The 18,735-nt window shown below is 60.7% G+C and overlaps 1 protein-coding gene across 2 annotated transcripts in view; it reads right to left on the bottom strand.

Annotated features, from left to right (window-relative positions):
- SDK2 (sidekick cell adhesion molecule 2) overlaps nucleotides 1-18,735 on the bottom strand; it is a 212,894-nt gene that overhangs the window by 55,741 nt on the left and 138,418 nt on the right. For both annotated transcript variants that reach the window (XM_079799164.1, XM_079799163.1), the window contains 10 exons: nucleotides 17,543-17,737; nucleotides 16,051-16,167; nucleotides 14,351-14,518; nucleotides 13,248-13,350; nucleotides 11,086-11,262; nucleotides 10,629-10,765; nucleotides 9,978-10,125; nucleotides 4,870-5,010; nucleotides 3,529-3,710; nucleotides 2,709-2,824 (listed from right to left, as the gene is read on the bottom strand). In XM_079799164.1, coding sequence (XP_079655290.1) covers nucleotides 2,709-2,824; nucleotides 3,529-3,710; nucleotides 4,870-5,010; nucleotides 9,978-10,125; nucleotides 10,629-10,765; nucleotides 11,086-11,262; nucleotides 13,248-13,350; nucleotides 14,351-14,518; nucleotides 16,051-16,167; nucleotides 17,543-17,737 — 1,484 coding nt within the window. The remainder of the gene's footprint in view (nucleotides 1-2,708; nucleotides 2,825-3,528; nucleotides 3,711-4,869; nucleotides 5,011-9,977; nucleotides 10,126-10,628; nucleotides 10,766-11,085; nucleotides 11,263-13,247; nucleotides 13,351-14,350; nucleotides 14,519-16,050; nucleotides 16,168-17,542; nucleotides 17,738-18,735) is intronic.

The raw sequence follows: 18,735 nt of genomic DNA, 5'->3' as shown, positions 1-18,735 counted from the left end.
TGAACGCAAAGGACACATTTACTTTTCTACCTAAGAAAAGGTGCAGGCTCTGGAGCTTGAATCTGAGCTTTGCAGGCCCTCGGACTTGGGACAACTTACTGGCCGCTCGTGCCTCAGTTTCCTCTTCTGTAAAATGGGGTGATGCCGATAATGCTGCTTGGGGCTCTCATGCAGCTTGCGTGAGAGAGGAATGAGAGCGTAGCTCTAGCAGCCCACTCGGCACGTAGAAAGTGCCCTGTACGCGTGAGCTCCTCTTACGCTCCTGCTGGCTCCTGTGTTCCAATATCTGGGCAATCCATCCCCTGACTCGTACTGAGCAGCTCCCGGGTGCTGGGCACGGGCTGGGCTCGGTGGGCTCTGCAGCCTCCTTCAGTTCCGGGCTCTCATGTCCTGGCCACTTGGCTGGCCTTCTCGGCACCCCGGGAGCCATTGGCTTTAGAAGTTTGCAGGCCAGCCCTCCCGTATGGGGAAGGAAACTTAGAATCGGCAGCACAAAGCTACTTGTTCGCTGCTCAGCTCCTCAGCATGAGTCGGGCCTTCCCCTTCTCTCCCCTGCCTCCCCCCAGAGTCCCAATTAGCAGGCTTTCCAGCCAGTCAGAGCTGCCAGCCCTCAGCCGACCCCAGCACCTGCCCCCGCCCCCCCTCCACCTGCACAGCCCAGGCTGTGGTGCCCTCCTGGGGAGAGACGGGGAGAGTGAGAGGGCTGTGGCTGGGCGTGTTCGGCTCTGGCCCACCCCACTTGGTCTGCTTAGAATGGAAGACCCGGGCCCTGGATTGGGAATCAGCACCGACTGGAGGAGAGGAGTGAGAGCAGGCCCAGAGGCAGCCGAGGGGACCCCACACTCAGCTGGCAGACGGTCCTCTCGCGACTCCACCTGTCCTTCTGCCCAGCCACGCCGACGGCAGTGGGAACGGCCAAGGCTGCTCGTCCTAGAAGCGATCTCGGTTGTCGCACGCGTGCAGACCCGGCACAGAGGGCGTGCGGGAACCTTCCGGAGGGAGGTGTCTGCCATGGGCTCAGAGCCAGAGCCTGCAGTCTCTCCCGGCCCCGGTCCTGGTCACAGCTGGCTCCCGACACTGCCCCTCAGACACCCTGCCTCCCTCCCACATCTGGAGGGGCCGACCGCCTCCTCCCACCTGGCCAAGCCGCTGGGGCCAGGCTGCAAATGGGGCACAGGGCGCGCTCCGGGCTCCTCGGGGAGAGAGGAGAGGCCAGGCGTGGGATCCAGGGTCTGGGTTCTAGGAGGGGACGGTTGACAAGTCCTGGCTTTTAGGGCAGTTACAGTTATAGCAAATTTACTGCCACGGCCCTCACTGGTACTACCACCGTTACTGTCCCACTTACTGTGACCACCGTTACTGTCCCACTTACTGTTACCACGGTTACTGCCAGGCTTACGGCTACCACCGTTACAGTCTCGCTCACTGCTGCTGTTACTATTGGTTATGGGCTGAACGGTTTCTCCCTAAATGTAGACACTGAAGTCCCAAGGCCCGGCCCTCAGAAGGTGACTGTATCTGGGGCAGCCTTTAAAGGGGCAATGAGGTTAAAATGGGTCTTGAGGGTGGGCCCTCCTCCCATCTGACGGGTGTCCTTGTAAGACGAGGGCATTTGGCCACGGACACACGCAGAGGGAAGACCACGCGAGGACACAGGGAGAAGACGGACGTCTGCAAGCCACGGACAGAGGCCGCAGGAGAAGCCCGCCCGCCGACACCTGGATCTGGGGCTTCCCGCCTGCAGGACGGCGAGAAAAGGAAGTTCTGAGTCCCGCGGACCGGGGGCACGTGGTCACGGCCGCCCGAGCAAACGAATGCATTCCTGCCGCTACGGCTCCCACAGTCGTTCTCAGAGCACTTGCCACGTGTTTGTCGTCGTGCTCAACACGTTACAAACCCTGTCTCGTCTGGCCCTCGCACAACCCCAAGGCCGTGGTCGGCAAACTCGTTAGTCACCCGAGCCAAGTATCAACAGCACAACGATGGAGATTTCTTTTGAGAGCCACATTTTTTAAACTTAAACTTCTTCTAACGCCACTTCTTCAACATAGACTCTCCCAGGCCGTGGTATTTTGTGGAAGAGCCACACTCAAGGGGCCAAAGAGCCGCATGTGGCTCGCGAGCCACGGTTTGCTGACCACGGCCCCAAGGAACAGGCACCATGACCTTCGCTGCTGGCAAATGCGGGGGTAGAGGTTACTGTGGTTCCCAGCAGCCAGCACAGTGCATGATGTTGGGCTCAACAAAGACGGATTGAGGGAAGCTCAGCGAGATGGCAGAACCTGTTCAGGGAGCCAGCGACAGGCAGCGCTGGGACGGCAACCCAAGTCCCCGAGCGTCCTAGTCCCGAGCCCTTCCCGGGGCGCGGGGCCAAGTCCAGCCTAGGACACAGGACCCAGCAGGATGCCCGTGAGAAGCGGGTCCTGGACTTCAACGCCCCGTCTTCCTCAGTCGGAAACAAACCCGGTTTTGTTCACCAGCCAGTGCCCCTGCCCTGGGTCACAGCCTGGGTGGTGGCCGCCCTCCCACGGCCCGTACCTGGCCTGGGAGAGAGTCCCCGTGCCCTGTTCCTTGACCACGTGTCCCCTGCGTGGTCTGAACCAATGGTTCTGAACACAGACGGGGGATCCCTCCTGCCCGCCCCCTCGCCTGGGCCTCCCGCGCACATCTCCCGGCGTCCTCCCGGGTCGAGGGCAGGCCTCACGCACCTTGTAGCCCTGGTTGATGCCGTTGATGAACTGGGGGCTGGGGGCGTTCCAGGTGAAGCGGATGGTCGTGGAGTTGGTGGCTTCTGCGTGCACGTTGCCCGGAGGGACGGTGGGGACTGGAGGAGAGCAGAGCGGGGGGCGGGGGGGCGGAGGGGCGCAGTTTAGTAGAGAGAACACAGGGAAGGGGTCTGTGGGCTCTGCTTGCTTCCCCGCCCCCCCCCCCCCCCCCCGCCCCCGTGTAGACCAAAATGCCTTCTTTCTCTTGGTTAGTTTGCAGGAATAAAGCTTGTCTGGCCCAAAGAGAGAGAGAAACATTGGCAGCTGGTGTGGCTCAGTGTCAACCTATGAACCAGGAGGCCATGGTTCAATTCCTGGCCAGGGCACATGCCTGGGTTGCAGGCTCGATCCCCAGTTGGAGGCGTGCAGGAGGCAGCCGATTGATAATTTCCTCTCATCATGGATGTTTCTCTCTTTCTCTCCCCCTCTCCCTTCCTCTCTGAAATAAATAAAAATATATAAAAAAATAAAGCTTTTCTGACCTCTCCCTCTCCCTTCCTCTCTGAAATAAATAAAAATATATATAAAAAATAAAGCGTGTCTGACCCATTCACAGGGTCCTGATAAAAGGAAGTGCTGGATATGAAAATGCCCAGGGTGGTTTTAGGTACAACGCTAAAACATAAGCTGGCTCATGATCCAGTTAATGTGAGCCTCCGCAGAAGGTCCCTGGACCCCGGTAACCTCCGCCTGCATCACGCTCGCCCCCCACCTCTCCCTCCCCTCCGCAGGCCCCGCCCCACGGGGCCGCTGGCACGCCCACCTCCCTGCAGCGTCCACTCGGTGACTTTGCCGCTGTAGACGCCCAGCCCGGCGCTGTTGTAGGCCGCCACCTCGATCTCGTAGTTGGTCCAGATGATGAGGTCCTCCAGCAGCAGGTTGTTGACGTCAGCATCCGTGATGTTCTTGAACTGGTACCCGACAGGCAGCCCGGCCAGGCAGTACCTGAGGGGAGGGAGTCGGGATGCAGTGGGTCGGCGGTGGCTCACGTGCCTCATCCAGTGGCTACCTGGCTGGTTAACACACGTCTTGGGGATGTGTCTGTTTTTTTTTTTTAAATATACTTTTATTTTATTTTATTTTTAAAAATATATTGTTATTGATTTCAGAGAAGAAGGGACAAAGAGAGAGAGATAGAAACATCAATGATGAGAGAGTATCGTTGATCGGCTGCCCATACTGGGGAGGGAGCCTGCAACCTGGGCCTGTGTCCTGACCGGGACTTGAACTGTGACTTCCTGGTTCATAGGTTGACCCTCAACCATGGAGCCACACCACCCGGCTGGGCGCATTTTCTTTTTTTCAATGTATTTTATTGATTTTTTACAGAGAGGAAGGGAGAATGATAGAGAGTTAGAAACATCGATGAGAGAGAAACATCGATCAGCTGCCTCCTGCACACCCCCTACTGGGGATGTGCCCGCAACCAAGGTACATGCCCTTGGCCGGAATCGAACCTGGGACCTTTCAGTCCGCAGGCCGACGCTCTGTCCACTGAGCCACCCCGGCCAGGGCAAGGGCGCCTTTTCTTTCTCCCTCTGGGACAGTGGCTCTCTCTTTGGCTGGTCACTGCCGTAGGCAGAGAGAAACAAATAAACCCGAGGCTACCTACGCCGGCCTTTCTACCTGCCACCAGAACAAAGGACACCGGGGAACCAGGAAGTGACACCTATACAGGCAAATTCCGGCAGCTGGGAGCTCCGAGACCCACGATGCACTTACCTTAGACCCTAGCCTTGGGAAACTAGGGGCCCCGGGTGATTTGGGGGTGTTATTCTCCCCAGAGCAGTGGTCCTCAAAGCCTTCGTGTGCATGGAAAACACCCGGAGGCCTCGCTAAAACAGATGGCTGGGATTCCCGCCCCCCCCCCCCCAAAGCTTCCCATTCAGGCCGGGGTGGGGCCTGGGAGTGGTTTCCAAGGCTCTCGCTGCTGGAAGTTCTTCTAGACGTCTAACCGCCGTCCTTCCTACCACAGGGTGGGCTTTTCTTGTTGCCGGCTCCTTGCTAGATGGCGAAGGGCCGTGTGAATTTGCTCTGTTCTCCAATCCACTCCTGATGCGCCCCACCCACGGGCCCTCCCCCTGTCCCTCCGGCGGACGCCTACCTGATGATGTAGCCCTTGAGGAGGCCGTTCTGGTGGTTCTCCGGGGGCGGCTGCCACTGGATCATGATGGACTGGTTCGTCCGGCCGCTGGCGATGACGTTCTGCGGCGGGGCGGTGGGGGGCTCCTCGGGGAGCGAGACCCTGGAGAGGGAAACACCGGGAGAGGGTGGGTTTTCCCCCACTCGTCGTTCCGAGGGCAAACACAGGAGTTTCCTGGGACCGGAGGAGGCTGAACCCTGCCCTGCTCTGCTCCCGGGTGATGCACCATTGCTGTGTGCTTTTGGGCAAGTCAATCAACCTCTCTGAGCTTGTTTCTTCATCTGTAAAAGAAACAGAATAAAGCTCCACTTGCCTGTCTGCAAGACTGGTGGGGGCTCAAATGACACAATGTATGTACAAGCCTTTTGAAAACACGGGAAAACACGGGAAAGCGCGGGATGTATGTTTTCTGTGCAGCCCGGGGAGGTGGGCCTCAGTTTCCCGTGTCAGAGCAGCAGCTGTGAAGCTGATGATGTCCGTCACGAGATGCAAGTATTTTAGGAGCAGGAGTCTCCATCCTCCCCTTGCAGCTGCCAGCTGGTGGTGCATTTTACTCATTTTAAAAAAATATTTTCATTGATGTCAGAGAGGAAGGGAGAGGGAGAGAGAGAGAGAAACATCAATGATGAGAGACAATCATTGATCGGCTGCCTCCTGCACGTCCCCTACTGGGGATGGAGCCCGCACATGTGCATGTGCCCTGACCGGGAATCGAACCGTGACCTCCTGGTTCATAGGTTGATGCTCAGCCACTGAGCCACGCCGGCCGGGCTGGAGGTGCACTGTCCCGGGGCCTCCTTTACCCACAGGCTGAGCCCAGGCTGGGGCGGGGCAGGCGGGTGGGGTGACCTGGTGTGTGGGTGGCAGCCCGCGCATCGCCCGCCTCCTGAAGCCGAGCGCCTGCGTTTCTCTCGGGCATCGCCAGGGGACACGGCGCGCCCCCTCGGCGTGTTTCTCACACGACTGACACGCATCCGTTAAAAACACAAGTCAGTGATTTTCGATGGATGCCTTTCCTTTTGGAAAACAGTTTATGAGTTTGCGTTCGGACGGGTTGCTCTCCACGCGGGCTGCGCTGCCGCGTCTCTGCAGAGCTGCAGGGAGGGGAGCTCACCTCCTCCCGGCGACCCCGGGGCCGCTCGCACGAGGACGCGTTAGGAAGATGCATCAGTGGGAGCTGAGGGACCGGGGACGTTGTGGGGCGGGTTTGCCCTGCACTTTGAGGCCTTTTCTTTTTCTGTTTTGACTCGAATAGGCAGCATTTTATTCTGTCTGTCAAGGCTGACTGTTTACCTCGAGGTCGGAAGGGGAAGTGGAGTCCTGCTCTATTAACGTGGACCCCTGTCTGATGCTTGGCCTGTAGGCGTTGCTTTGTTCTTTATTGAATTCACTGGGGTGACACTGGTTACTAAACCACAGAGGTGTCAGGTGTACCGTTCTATCATACCTCACCTGGACACTGGATTGTGTTCACCACCCCCAGTCAAGTCTCCTTCCGCCACCACTTACGGCCCCTTTACCTTTTACCTCCCTAGCCCCTCTACCTCTGGCAATCACCATACTGTCGTCTCTGTCTATGAGGGTGTTTGCTTTTTGTTGGCTTAATCCAGGGGTCCTCAAACTTTTTAAACAGGGGGCCAGCTCACTGTCCCTCAGACTGTTGGAGGGCTGGACTATAGTTTAAAAAAAACTATGAACAAATTCCTATGCACACTGCACATATCTTATTTTGAAGTAAAAAAACGGCAAAAACACCCGCATGTGGCCCGCGGGCTGTAGTTTGAGGACGCCTGGAATCCCTTCACCTTTTTCACCCAGCCCCCTTTCTCAGCGGGGTCTTGTAGCTCTGAACCACTGGGCCACGCCCGTTTTATTCCCTGCACCAGCACCACCTCTGTTGCATGGGACACGGCCTGGAGCATAGCAGGTGCTCAATAAACAGAGAAAGAACGAGTTCTCCTGTAACCGCTCTCCACGCTAGGCTGTTACCTGCCGCTATTCCCTCCTGTGAGGCGTCATGGCCCCCGGGGTTTCCCCCGCTCCCCCCTCCCCCCCACCCCGGGAAATCCAGAGACAGCGTGTGAGCACTGTGGCGAAACCACGCGGGCAACGTAAGCCAGAGGCCTGTGGACGCCCCTAAGAGCACCTTTTAAGAATAAGGCCCTATTCTCGCTCCCGTGTCAAGTATCAGCGGGCGCAGATGCGAGGGTCGATTTCTGGGCTCTCCGTGCCGTTCCCTCGGCCCCCGTGTCTATGCCAGCGCCACGCTGTCCTGACGGCTACGGTTTCATCATAGAGTTCGACGCCAGGAAGCACGGTGCCTCTGGCTGTGTTCTTTCTCGGGATTGCTGCGGCTACCGGGGATCTTCTGCGGCTCCATGCCCATTTTAGGGTTGTCTTCCCCTATTTCTGTGAACAAAGGCCATTGGGATTTTGCTAGGCGTGGCACTGACTTTATAGAAGGCGTTGGTGATGTGGGCATCTTTAACAATATTAATTCTTCTCCATGGGGCGGGGGGAGGGGGAGGTATCACCTCTTCGACAAGCAGCGTCGGGAAGACTGGGTAACCCCATGCAGAAGCATGGAAGTGGATCCCTTCCTCACACCACTCTCCAAAGTGAACTCGAAATAGACGAAGGACGTCAATACAGCCCCCGACACTGTAAAAATCCTGGAGGAAAACACGGGGGAGCCCCTGGACCTGGCCTTGGCGGTGACTGCCTGGATATGACAGCAAAGGCACAGGCAACAGCAGCAACGATAAACGTGTGGGACTACATCTCACTAAAAAGCTCTGCTCGGCAACGGGAACCCCCAAAGACGAGAGGCCACCTAAGGAATGAGAGAAAACACCCGCGCATCCTCTGATTCGGGGTTAAGATCCGAATAGATAAAGAACTCACACAGCTCCATGGCAAAGAAAAAAAAGAAAGCAACACCCAAGAACCGTGGTCGGCAAACTGCGGCTGGCGAGCCACAGGCGGCTCTTTGGCCCCTTGAGTGTGGCTCTTCCACAAAATACCATGGCCTGGGCGAGTCTATTTTGAAGAAGTGGCGTTAGAAGAAGTTTAAGTTTAAAAAATGTGGCTCTCCAAAGAAATGTCAATCGTTGTCCTGTTGATATTTGGCTCTGTTGACTGATGAGTTTGCCGACCACCGCCCAAGAACAGCCAACCATTAAAACATGGGCAGAGAACCTGAATAGACATCTATCGAAAGAAGACATACAAATGGCCAACAGGTATACGAAAAGGACCAATTACCAGGGAAACGCAAATCAAAACCCCCACGAGACGTCACGTCACAGGCGTTAGAGTGACGATCATCAGCGAGACAGGAAGGAGCACGCGTGGGTGAGGGAGTGGCGGGAAGGGAGCGCTTGGGCCCTGCGGGTGGGAATGTAAACTGCGACAGCGACTCGGAAAACCAGCGTGGAGCTTCCTCAGAACGTTCGAAGCAGAACTAGCAGGGGATCCAGCCCACTCGCTTCTGGGGACATTGTCCAGCCACAGGAAGTGCAAACAGGATGTTGAAGAGACAGCTGCACCCCCGTGCCCGTCGAAGCACTAGTCACAACTGCCAAGGTATGGATGCAGCCTTAGCGTCCGTCCAAGGATGAACGGATAAAGATGTGGCTCGCGTGCACACACACACACACACACACACACCCCGCACGCACAGAGGAATATCACTCAGCCACGCGCAAGGAGGAAGTCCTGCCATCTGAGACAACGTGGCTGAATCCCAAGGGCACTGTGCTAAGTGAGAGGAGTCAGACGGAGAAAGACAGACCGTTTATGATTATCACGCAGATGTGGACTCTAAAGAAGCCGAACTCAGAGAAACAGAGAGTAGAATGGTGGCTAAGCAAGGGCCGGGGAGTGGGGGGCACGGGGAGATATCGGTCGAAGGGCACTACTCTCCTTGTAAGATTAGCAGGCTCGGGGGATCTCATGGACAGCTGGGTGACTAGAGCTACGGATCCTCTATGTTATGCGTGAACGTTGCTCAGAGAGGAGAGACCACAAAAAGGGGAATATGGCCCTGGCCGGTTTGGCTCCGTGGACAGAGCGTCGGCCGGCAGACCAGAGGGCCCCGGGTTTGATTCGGGTCGGGGGCACGTGCCTTGGTTGCAGGCTCCTCCCCAACCCGGGCCCCAGTCAGGGGCTCATGCAGGAGGCAACCGATCGATGTGTTTTTCTCACATCGATGTTTCTCTCCGTCTTTCCCTCTCCCTTCCACTCTCCCTAAAAATCAATGGGAAAATATCCTCGGGGGAGGATTCACAACAACAAACAACGGGGAATGTGTAATGGGATGGAGGGGTCAGCCAACCACCGTGGTATCGGCGACATCACCTTGCAGGATATGAGTGCAGCAAATCAACAGGTTGCACACCTTAAACGCACGCAATGCTGCGTGTCAACCAGACCTCCGTAAAGCTGGAAAAATGAAAGTAAACTTAAGAAAACAAAGAGCAGAGCCCCGGCGTGGGCCCGGGCAGGCTGCGTCGCTGCCATTCTGACCTCTGCACGCTCCTCCTCACCGGCGCGGCCGCTGCCGCAGGGCGAGGGGCTGGCCTTCGCCTCCTATGCAGGCGGGTCCTACTGTGATGCTTTAAAGCGGACGGCCCGCTGTTCTTACTCTGTTCCCATCATTTTTAAGAATGCTTTGTGGGGAGCCTAGCAGGGCTGGGGTCCTGCCAGGCGCCGGCTGTGGGGATGGCAGCAGGTCTGCGTCCCTCAGAAGTGCACGCCTGGTGAACAGGGCGGCGGCCCGCGGGCGTGCAGGGCAGGAGGGGGCAGGTCCCTGAACCTGCAGAGCTCGCAGTCAGAGGGGTGACCGAGCTTGGTGGATGCCTGGCAGCGCTTCACGCATGTGGTTTCACGTCGGCATTACCATCGCCCTGGGAGGCAGGGGTGCGTACTGCGACCCCATGCCACAGATGCGGAGACTGAGGCTGGAGGGCCCAGGGAGAAGCAGCCAGGACCTGCCAGCAGCCTGGCCACAGTGGTTTTGGCAGCCCCTCGGGGCCCTCCCCGAGCCCGGCCCTGAGACCCGCTCTCACCTCTCCGTGTCCTTGCTGAACTGTCCTTTCCCCACGTCGTTGACGGCGCAGAGGCGGAACTGGTAGGAGCGTGCGGGGACCAAGCCCTTGACCACCACCGAGGTGGCCTCGGGGTCCACACTGGCCAGGAGCACGGCCCACGGGGCGTCTGCAGGGACAGAGGGCGGAGGCAGAGGTGGGCATCTTGGGGGGCCATGCCTCTTCCCCCTGTTCCCAGCAGGGCCCAGCCTCTTTTGGGCTAGCCGAGGAGCGCCACCCCCTTGGTCACTTTTTTGGTCCCTTGGCTGGGTGGCGGGAGGGGGGAGGGAGGGAGCTGGAGGCCGCTGGGGAGGAAGCAGTGCTCCGGGGACTGAGATGCATCCGTCTTTTCCATCTTTTCCCCCTCAGATCGATGAGCTCTGGGCGCACTTATTTAAAACGCCGTTTAAATTATGCATGCCAACTCTGGAGCTCACAGTGAGGAGGAGAAAATGCCTTGTGAGTATCTTGTTCAATTGTCACAACGGCCCCAGGGAGCCGATTCAGTCACGTGACAGCCGAGGCGGCTGAGTCTTCAGAGGGAAGGGTTTGCCCTGAGGCGGAGGCCCGGGAAGTGGGCGCTGGGACCCCATGGCTGAGCCCCGCCCGCCCTGGCTGCAGCTCGAGCCTTACTGTTCTCCGACATCTCCAGGACGTAGCGGATCAGGGGGCTGTTGCCGTCGAAGGGCTTGGCCCAGGTCAGGTTGATGGCCCGCCTCTCCGAGGCGCTCAGCGTGGCCACGGGGTGCTCGGGCGCATGAGGCAGCTGCCTGGAGGAGAGAGACGTGGCGGGGCCGCCGGTGAGGTCTACAGTCAGGGGGCACGCGGGCGGACCGGACTCGGATAGAACTCCCCTGATACCTCGTGCTCGGCCACAAGACGTGGCCTTGGAGCCATCGACCTGCAGAGTCTCCTCTCGGGCCTGGAGCCCACCTGCCCAAAGCCACACCCAGACTCCCCAGCCTGGAAGGATGCTTGGGCGTGTCCTGAGGGAAGGGGTGTGGTCCCAGGTCCCCTGGGGGCCTGCCCAAATGAGGCTTCTCGGTGCTGCTCACACCTCCTGGCTCGGGGCCGGGCGGGCGGCCCTTACCTGACCCGCAGGTGGGCGCTGCGCGAGTCGTTGCCTCCGGCGGAGAGCACCCGGCAGGTGTACGTGCCGATGTCCCCCGACCACGTCTGGGTGATGTGCAGGGAGCCGTTCCTGTCCAGGCGGACACGGGGGTTGTTCTCCACGCCCAGGGCGGCCCCGTCCTTCTCCCACACGTACCTAAGACCAAGAAGAACCGATAGGTGAAGAGACGTAGAGAAGGGCCGGCCGACGTGGCTCAGTGGTGGAGCGTTGACCTATAAACCAGGAGGTCACGGTTCAATTCCCGGCCAGGGCATATGCTCTGCTTGTGGGCTCGATCCCCAGTAAGGGGCGTGCAGGAGGCAGCCGATCAATGATTCTCTCTCATCATTGATGTTTCTCTCTCTCTCTCCCTCTCCTTTCCTCTCTGAAATCAAATATATTTTATTTAATATAAAAAATAAAAATATATTAAAAAAATAGAGAGGTAGGGAAGTGGGGGTGCTCTTGGGAGTGTGCTCAGCCCGGGCTGGTCTGCAGGAGAGAAGGTGGGTAGGGGACCCCGGGCCGCACCGGCCTCTGGGGCTGGTCTCCGGGAAGGGTGCGGCGGAAGCCAGAGCCGCCTGCCGTCCATCACCCCTGCGGGAGGGTGCGCGTCCGTCCAGGAGAGTCAGCACATTAAGTCATGACCTGTCACTCACACCTTCGGTTCAGGTCCAGGGCCACGCCTGGCTGCTTTTCGCCGGAAGTCACTGCCCAGCGGCCGGCACAGACATTCTCCCCACGAGGTGACGAGATCACCGCCCGACAAAGAACGGGCGTCTCCGCCCGGGCTACACGTGGCAATTCGTTGTGTGAGAATCCCGAGACCCTGCATCACTGTGATCACGTGACTTCCGTGTCCAAAAAACCACGTTCGCGCCGGCCGGTCGGCACCGCGGGGGGCTTGAGAAAGGACCCGCGTGCCCGTGTCTGACCGTAAGACGCGTCTCCTCGGGAACTGTTCTGGAGGACATACAGCCGTCGTTGCCATGAACACGCGTGGGCGGCCAGGTCCCGGAAGGCGTGCCGTGTCGGGGGCTCGGGATCCCCCGTGGACCACGTTCCACCCACGTCGGTGTGATCTCCAGGCTCCTTCTGGCACGTGCGCTGGCACCACACGATGACGGTCCCAAAGGCTCCAGGTGGGGAGTGAAAGGAGCTGTTTCTCAAACTGGGGCCCGAGATGGATCCTCTGAGAGGAGGTGTTGGTCTCAAAGTCTAGTAGCCCTTCGGCCAACCTTGGCTTCCAGGGTCCCCACTGTGTGGCCGGACAGACTGTCATATGCCCAGTGGCCACCAGATGGCGCCCCGAGGATGCAGTTGCCTCTGGAGAGTGGGAGCTGTTACTCCAGGAGGCATAGGTGCCGGGCCCTCCAGGCTGTGTTGCCATACAACACAGAAGCCACAGGGAGCGAATAGTTAGCTCCAAGGAAGCAGTCAGAAATGTTTACTTAGCATCCCAAAGGGTCAGTTTTCTCCTGGTTTTAGTTCCCAAAGCCTTCCCTAGGATTGATTCCCAGGGGTCTTCACCCCAAGCTTGGTGGGGGCAGAGGGTCCCAGATTTTCAGCCTTTCTCGGCTGCTTCTGTCCCCAGCTGCCCCTCCTGGGCCTCTCCAGAGGGTTCCACAGTGGGTGCTGGTTGCCTCCGGGTCACGTAGCTCGTGGCCCAGGTGAAGGGTGGGGGTGACTCAGTTTGGGCACCTGCCCCTCCCGCGTGTGTCTCTGAGGGCCATCCCAGGCCCTCTCCTGGCCCGGCCCTATCCCTCCTCCCACACCTGCTCACCCAGACCCTCTGCTGTCCACTTAGCGGGCGGAGGGTCTGGGGGAGCCAGCAGCCCAATGCCCCTTTCTCCCCTCTTCTTCCCTCTTCTTGCCTCCATTTCTCCACACCCCCCCTTCCTCTCTCCCTCTCCCTCTGACACGGCCCAATTCCGTTCAAGCTCACTCCGCTCCCCAGGCATTTACGCAGCGCCCCCTACACCCCAGCCGTGCACCAGGTCTGTAAACGCCCCCCCCCGCAAGGATGCTCTGTGGCCCCACGGGCAATACCCACCTCCTTGGTGCAGACACTCGCCCAGCTACCAGCCACCCTCAAAGCTGCCCTCCCCCTGGCCTCCCTGGGGCCACGGCAGAGGCAGTACCTGATGGTGACCCGGGGGTCATGGGCCACGCCACACACCATGGAGGCCTGGGTCCCCTTGATGACACTCTGGTCCTGGGGCGGCCTGGTGATGCGGGTCCGGGCTGAAAGACAGCAGGGAGTCGGCGGTGAGGAGAGGGGTGGGCGCCCGAGGAACAGGCGAGAGGCAGGGGTCGGGAAGGTGCGGGCAGGCGAACCAGACGGTGTGCCTGGGCTCTGGGGGGGGGGTGGATGAAGGCAGACCGACAGGTGAACAGGAAGACCACAGCGCATGTCCCCGCCCGTTCATAAGGGCACCACGCCTCCGTGAGACCGGGAATCCCGGGAGCCACGTGCCTAGCGGGGGCTCATTGAACGGTGCTCCCACACACCCGTGCGCGGGATGAAAATCCAGAAATCTGGGGATGGTCAGGGTCCTATTCCCAGCACACGAGTGGTCCAGGCAAGGTACATGTGGGATCACCTGCTTCCTGCCCTCACGCGCTGCTCTGGGCCACCGCCCCGCAGCCCACCCAGGAGGCCCACAGGCGTGTCTGTCTCGGGTGCAGACCCCCCGTGTGGGGGTGCAGGCAGAGAGTTGGAAAGGACTCGGGAAGTTCCCGTAGAGCAGGGGTCAGCTGATTCCAGTCTGGGGTCACGTCCGGGGCTGTCTGGGTGAGCACACGTGGGCTGGACCACAGCCACGGCCGTGGGTTAAGCAGCATCTACGGTACTTTCTTGATAAAGCCAAAGCCTTAGATGAGGAGTTGGGACCGCCTGGCCCACAAGCCTGAAATATGGACACTCTGGCCGGTCACAGAAAGCGTTGGCTGGTTTCTGCCTCAAGCGCACCAAGACAGCTGCCCGTCACCGCCACGCTCTCGCTGCTCGGCCAAGCTCGGTGCAGCCCTCGAACCCGCGGCATCATCCGCGGAGCCTGGCTTCCTGGTCCCTCTCCTCCGAAAGAATGTGTGCGAGTCCCTCTCGTAAGAAGCGCGCCGGCCGGCCGGACAGGCAGGGGCAGGCGGAGGTGCGGGCGTGTGAGCCTGTGCGCTGCGGGGGCTGGCGGGGCTGGGCGCGCACTCACGCACAGACCGGCGTCGTGCTCCCGCCCTGCACACTCACCCCACACGACCAGGTCCGCGGAGGCTTCGTCCACGCCCCGAGAGTTGGTGGCCAGGCAGGTGTAGGTCCCGGCGTCGGAGATGCGGGCGGGGCTGACGAGCAGGCTGCCCGACTCCAGGAGGGTGAAGCGGGGCAGCTGGACGGAGCCGCTGGCCAGGATGCGCTCCCCTGCGGGCGGCACGGGGCGGGCTCAGGCGGCAGCCCAGGCCGCTCACCCCACTCCTCCCTCCTGGGCTGCCCTGGGTGGGGGTGCGGGGGGATGGGGTTAGGCAGGCTCCCAGCTTTAGAAAGGCCAGGACTGGGCTGGTGACCGGGCTGCGGGGGGCTGAGGCTCCTGACGGCTGACAGCCCAGGGCACACGGTCACAGAGCCGGCCGGCAGCCGGGAGCCAGGTCTCCGGACGCCTCTCGCCCACCACACTGTCTGCCCTTCACCAGGGCAGGCCAGGGACTGTCTCCCGAGGCAGCCGGCACCTGGGCGGGGGTGGGGGAGGGGCGGACAGCTCTGATGAGGTGGTGACAGGCATCCTGCGGAGGATGCTTCTGGAGAGTCACCTTCCGAGAGCGGAGAACAGAGGAACCTGGTGGGTGGGAGCAGCCAGGAGCGGGGGTGGGGGATGGAGAGGGATGGGGACAGCCCTGGCCAGAACAGACCTCCCTGTGCAGGGGGACCTAGGGAGGCCTGGCGCCTGGAGAGAGAGAGAGAGAGAGAGCGAGAGAGAGAGGGAGAGAGAGAGAGAGAGAGGGAGAGAGAGCGAGAGGGAGAGAGAGAGAGAGAGAGGGAGAGAGGGGAAGGGAGGATGTGCTGTGTGTGAGCGAGCCTGGGAGGGCAGGTCTCTATTTTAAAAAAAACCCCACCTGTCCGTATAGGGGGCGATTCTCCAGGTGCAGGCCTGCGGGTAGGTGTGTCTGTCTGCACACGTGTGCAGACACACTGAACCAGCCAGCGTGTTAGGTATGTGTGTCTAGTTCCGTGTCTAGGCACTTGCCTGGGTGTGGTGACTTTCATCCCACACGTATTGACTGAGCACCTACTATGCGCCAGACTCTGCTCTAGGCTCCAGGGAGACAGCAGTGGACACGGCTGACAGCCCTGCCTTCGTAAGCGATCATGTGTATTAGACGCCAGGGGATAAGGCAGGCGGGCCGCGAGGAGGGCCTGGGGCACAGGGGCTGGGCGAGTCCCGTGGGGAAGGTGCCTCTGAGCCAAGGTGCGGAGGTGTGTATGTACATGTGTGCACATGTGTGTACATGTGTGTACCTGGGGAGAGCTGTGAAGGTGAGTGTGAGGCACAGAGGGGACGGGAGGCACAGAGTGGGTGGACTTAGGTGGGCGGCTGGGCTTTGCTGGCTCAGGCGGCCGGAGTCCTCCTACCTGCATTAACACCCACAGAACAGGAACCAGGGAGCATGCCACCCCGAAGCACACTGTCCCCATGACAGAGGGGACCCTGAGGCTCAGAGGGCGTGAATAGCTCCCTCAAGGTCACAGGTCTCAGAAGACGCCGAGCTGTGCCCTGAGCCTGGCGGGTGGCGGGCGGCGGGGGGCACTCACTGGGGTGTGACAGGTGCCCCCTTGAGTTGTGCCGCGTGACCTTCCCAACTGTACCTGGGACACCCACCCAACCGGCTGGCTCCAGACCGGCTCTGAGGACTGCCCGTGCCCGCTCCGGCCCCCCAAAGCAGACCAGTCTCCTCTACCTTTCTGCCAGGTGATGGCCGGCCTCGGGGCGCCCGACGTCTCACAGGCCAGCACCACGGACATGCCGTCAATCACCGTGCTGTCCAGGGGGCCCCTGGTGATGTTGGGGGCGATGCCTGCGAAGGGAGACAGCGGGGCCGCTCAGCTGCAGCTGGGAGGGCCCCCCTGGTGTGGGCCCCTCTCCCCCCCCATTGGGGAAGGGTGCAGGGACCTCAAGGGGTTGCAGCAACAGGAAGGAGTCGGGAGGACCCTCGCGGGCTCCCCACGTTACCCACCCGGCGGAGGGACCCAGGTGACGCCAGTTCCCACCCTGCCTTGCTTCCCAAGCCTCCCTGTGGGGGAAATGGAGGACTCCCCAGAGCGGCTCCCACCCCCGTGACAAGGCACATGGGTTCACCATCATTGGACATGACATTGAGGCTCCGGTTCCTTAAAACAGAGAACAGTTGTGGCCGACCGGACGTTGCCCACTGTCTGAGAGGCCGGGCATCGCGCCCAGCAGCCTGGGTGGGCCCTGCCTCCTCCACGTCAGAGCAGACGCTTCCTGTCCCCCTTCCATGACCTCGGGCCCCTCGGAGCCCCCTGCCCAGGTGGGGTGGGTGTGGGGCTCCCACACGGACCAGCCCGGGCCGTGCTCATGGAAGCTGCAGGCTCGCTGGCAGCCCTCCTGCCCATCCTGCCTTGGGGGCGCCCAGGCCCTCTGCCCGCGGCCTCTGTGGGCCTGCTGACCAGCTCTGCTTTGGAGACGCGGGCCCGGCCGACGTGGCATCTGCCGAGCTTCCGTGTGGCCACTCACAGTGCCACCCGAGGGCTAAGGCGGCTCCCTAAGGGGGCAGGGCCGCTACTACCACCCCAAAGCCACGCCTGGGGGATGGGACTGGCAAGTCGGGGAGCTGAGGTTAAAGTGCTGGCTCTCGCCCGGCCGGCCGGCGTGGCTCGGTGGCTGAGCATTGACCTATGAACCAGGAGGTCACGGTTTGATTCCGGGTCAGGGCACATGCCCGGGTTGCAGGCTCGATCCCCAGTGTGGGGCGTGCAGGAGGCAGCCGATCAATGAGTCTCTCTCATCATGGATGTTTCTCTCTCTCCCTTTCCCTTCCTCTCTGAAACCAATAAAAAAAACATGAAAAAAAACCCACACAAAGTGCTGGTTCTCCTCTTTGGAGAAGTGAGCAGGTCGGCTGGGCTGGGACGGGCCGGGTCAGCCTGCAGGGCGGGAACCGGGGCAGCCGGAATGCCCGAGCCCCTCCGGGCGCCAGGGAGCCCGTCCTCAGCCAGGATATTGGGGGTTGGGGGGCGCGTGGGGACCGAGGCCTCCTCTGGGCACTGGACGCGGGGCTGTGGGAGCAGTGGGTGTAAGTGGCTCGTGCCCCCCTGGCTACTGCCCGGGGACATGCTCTGGGATCCTGCCTCTGTTCTCCGGGGCCCCCGGCTCGGAGCAGAGCTGGCCCTGGGAGGGAGGGGCTCCGGGAAGGACGGGAAGGGACTCACTGGTGACGGCCAGGTAGGTGGACGTCTGCACCTCGCCGGCCGAGTTGCGGGCGAAGCACTGGAACATGCCCGTGTCGTCGGGCACCAGCCCGCTGATCTGCAGGCCCCCGTCCCCGCGCTGCCGGAAGCGGCTCAGCCTCGCCACCTCCACCACGGCCGCGTCCTTGTACCAGGTGATGGAGGGCGGGGGCACACCTGGGGAGAGGGGGACCCGCAGTCAGCCGCCAGCCTCCCTCCCTCCCTCCCACCTGAGGAGTGCACAGTGGAGGCCCGGAGTCTGAGGGGGTCCCTGGGTGACTTGGTTTCTAGAATCTTCTCGGACAGGCACGACTGGCCCTGGGAGAGGGGGAGGATGTTCTCAAATTCTTAAAGAGCAGGTGTTTCAAGACCATTTTAAATGCCCCGCATTCGTTTAGCTTGGGGGTGCTGGATTGGCTAAAGGAGACTTTTTTTTCCTGCAACATTTAGCAAAGATTCTTGTGTGCTCTGGGAACCTCCCGCTGGGAGTGGGTCCCCCAACCCCACGCGACCACAGAGCCCACGGCAAGGAGCACGCGGAGGGGACCAGGACTCCTCGGGGACCCCCAGAAGCCCCCGTACATGGTCTGCACAGCGGAGTGAAGGGGGGCCCCTTTGCCTCTCAGCCTTCCCACAGGTACCCCCAACTTCCCCCTACTCTCCCTCTGGGCCTCTCTGCTCAAATGTAACTTCCCTGGAGAGCTCCCCACGCCTGTTCCAAAGCGCACCCCTGGCTCCGTGCCCCCAAAGCCCGCCTGCATCTCCTCCCTAGTGCTTTGCACCCCGACATTCCCTGGCCCCGTACTGCATCCACTCAACGATGCACGTTCCTTCACGTCGTAACGTCTGCGAGAGCAGGCCGTGTCTCCCGTCGATAGCCCGTCATCATTGACTCGGCAGTCCTTTTTCTTTCTTAGTGGCACATAAAATAATGGGGCGTCTTACGACCCCTGGCATTTCAGATGAAAGGAAATGGGGCATCTCTATTTGCTCATTGGACTGTCTGCCCGCCTCACGGAACGCCAGCTCCCTACAGCAGGGCCCTGGCTGTGCGGTTCCTCCCGCATCTTCCCAGCCCCGGGAACAGCGTTCCGCACAGGGCGAGCCGTCGGAAAAAACGGTTGTTGATTGAATGCATGAATCTTGCCTTTCCCAGGTGGGGTCCCCCCTCCCTG

The sequence above is a fragment of the Cnephaeus nilssonii genome, assembly GCF_951640355.1.
Source record: "Cnephaeus nilssonii genome assembly, chromosome: 19".
Taxonomy (NCBI): Eukaryota; Metazoa; Chordata; class Mammalia; order Chiroptera; family Vespertilionidae; genus Cnephaeus; species Cnephaeus nilssonii.
This window is presented reverse-complemented; position numbering and strand designations above follow the sequence as displayed.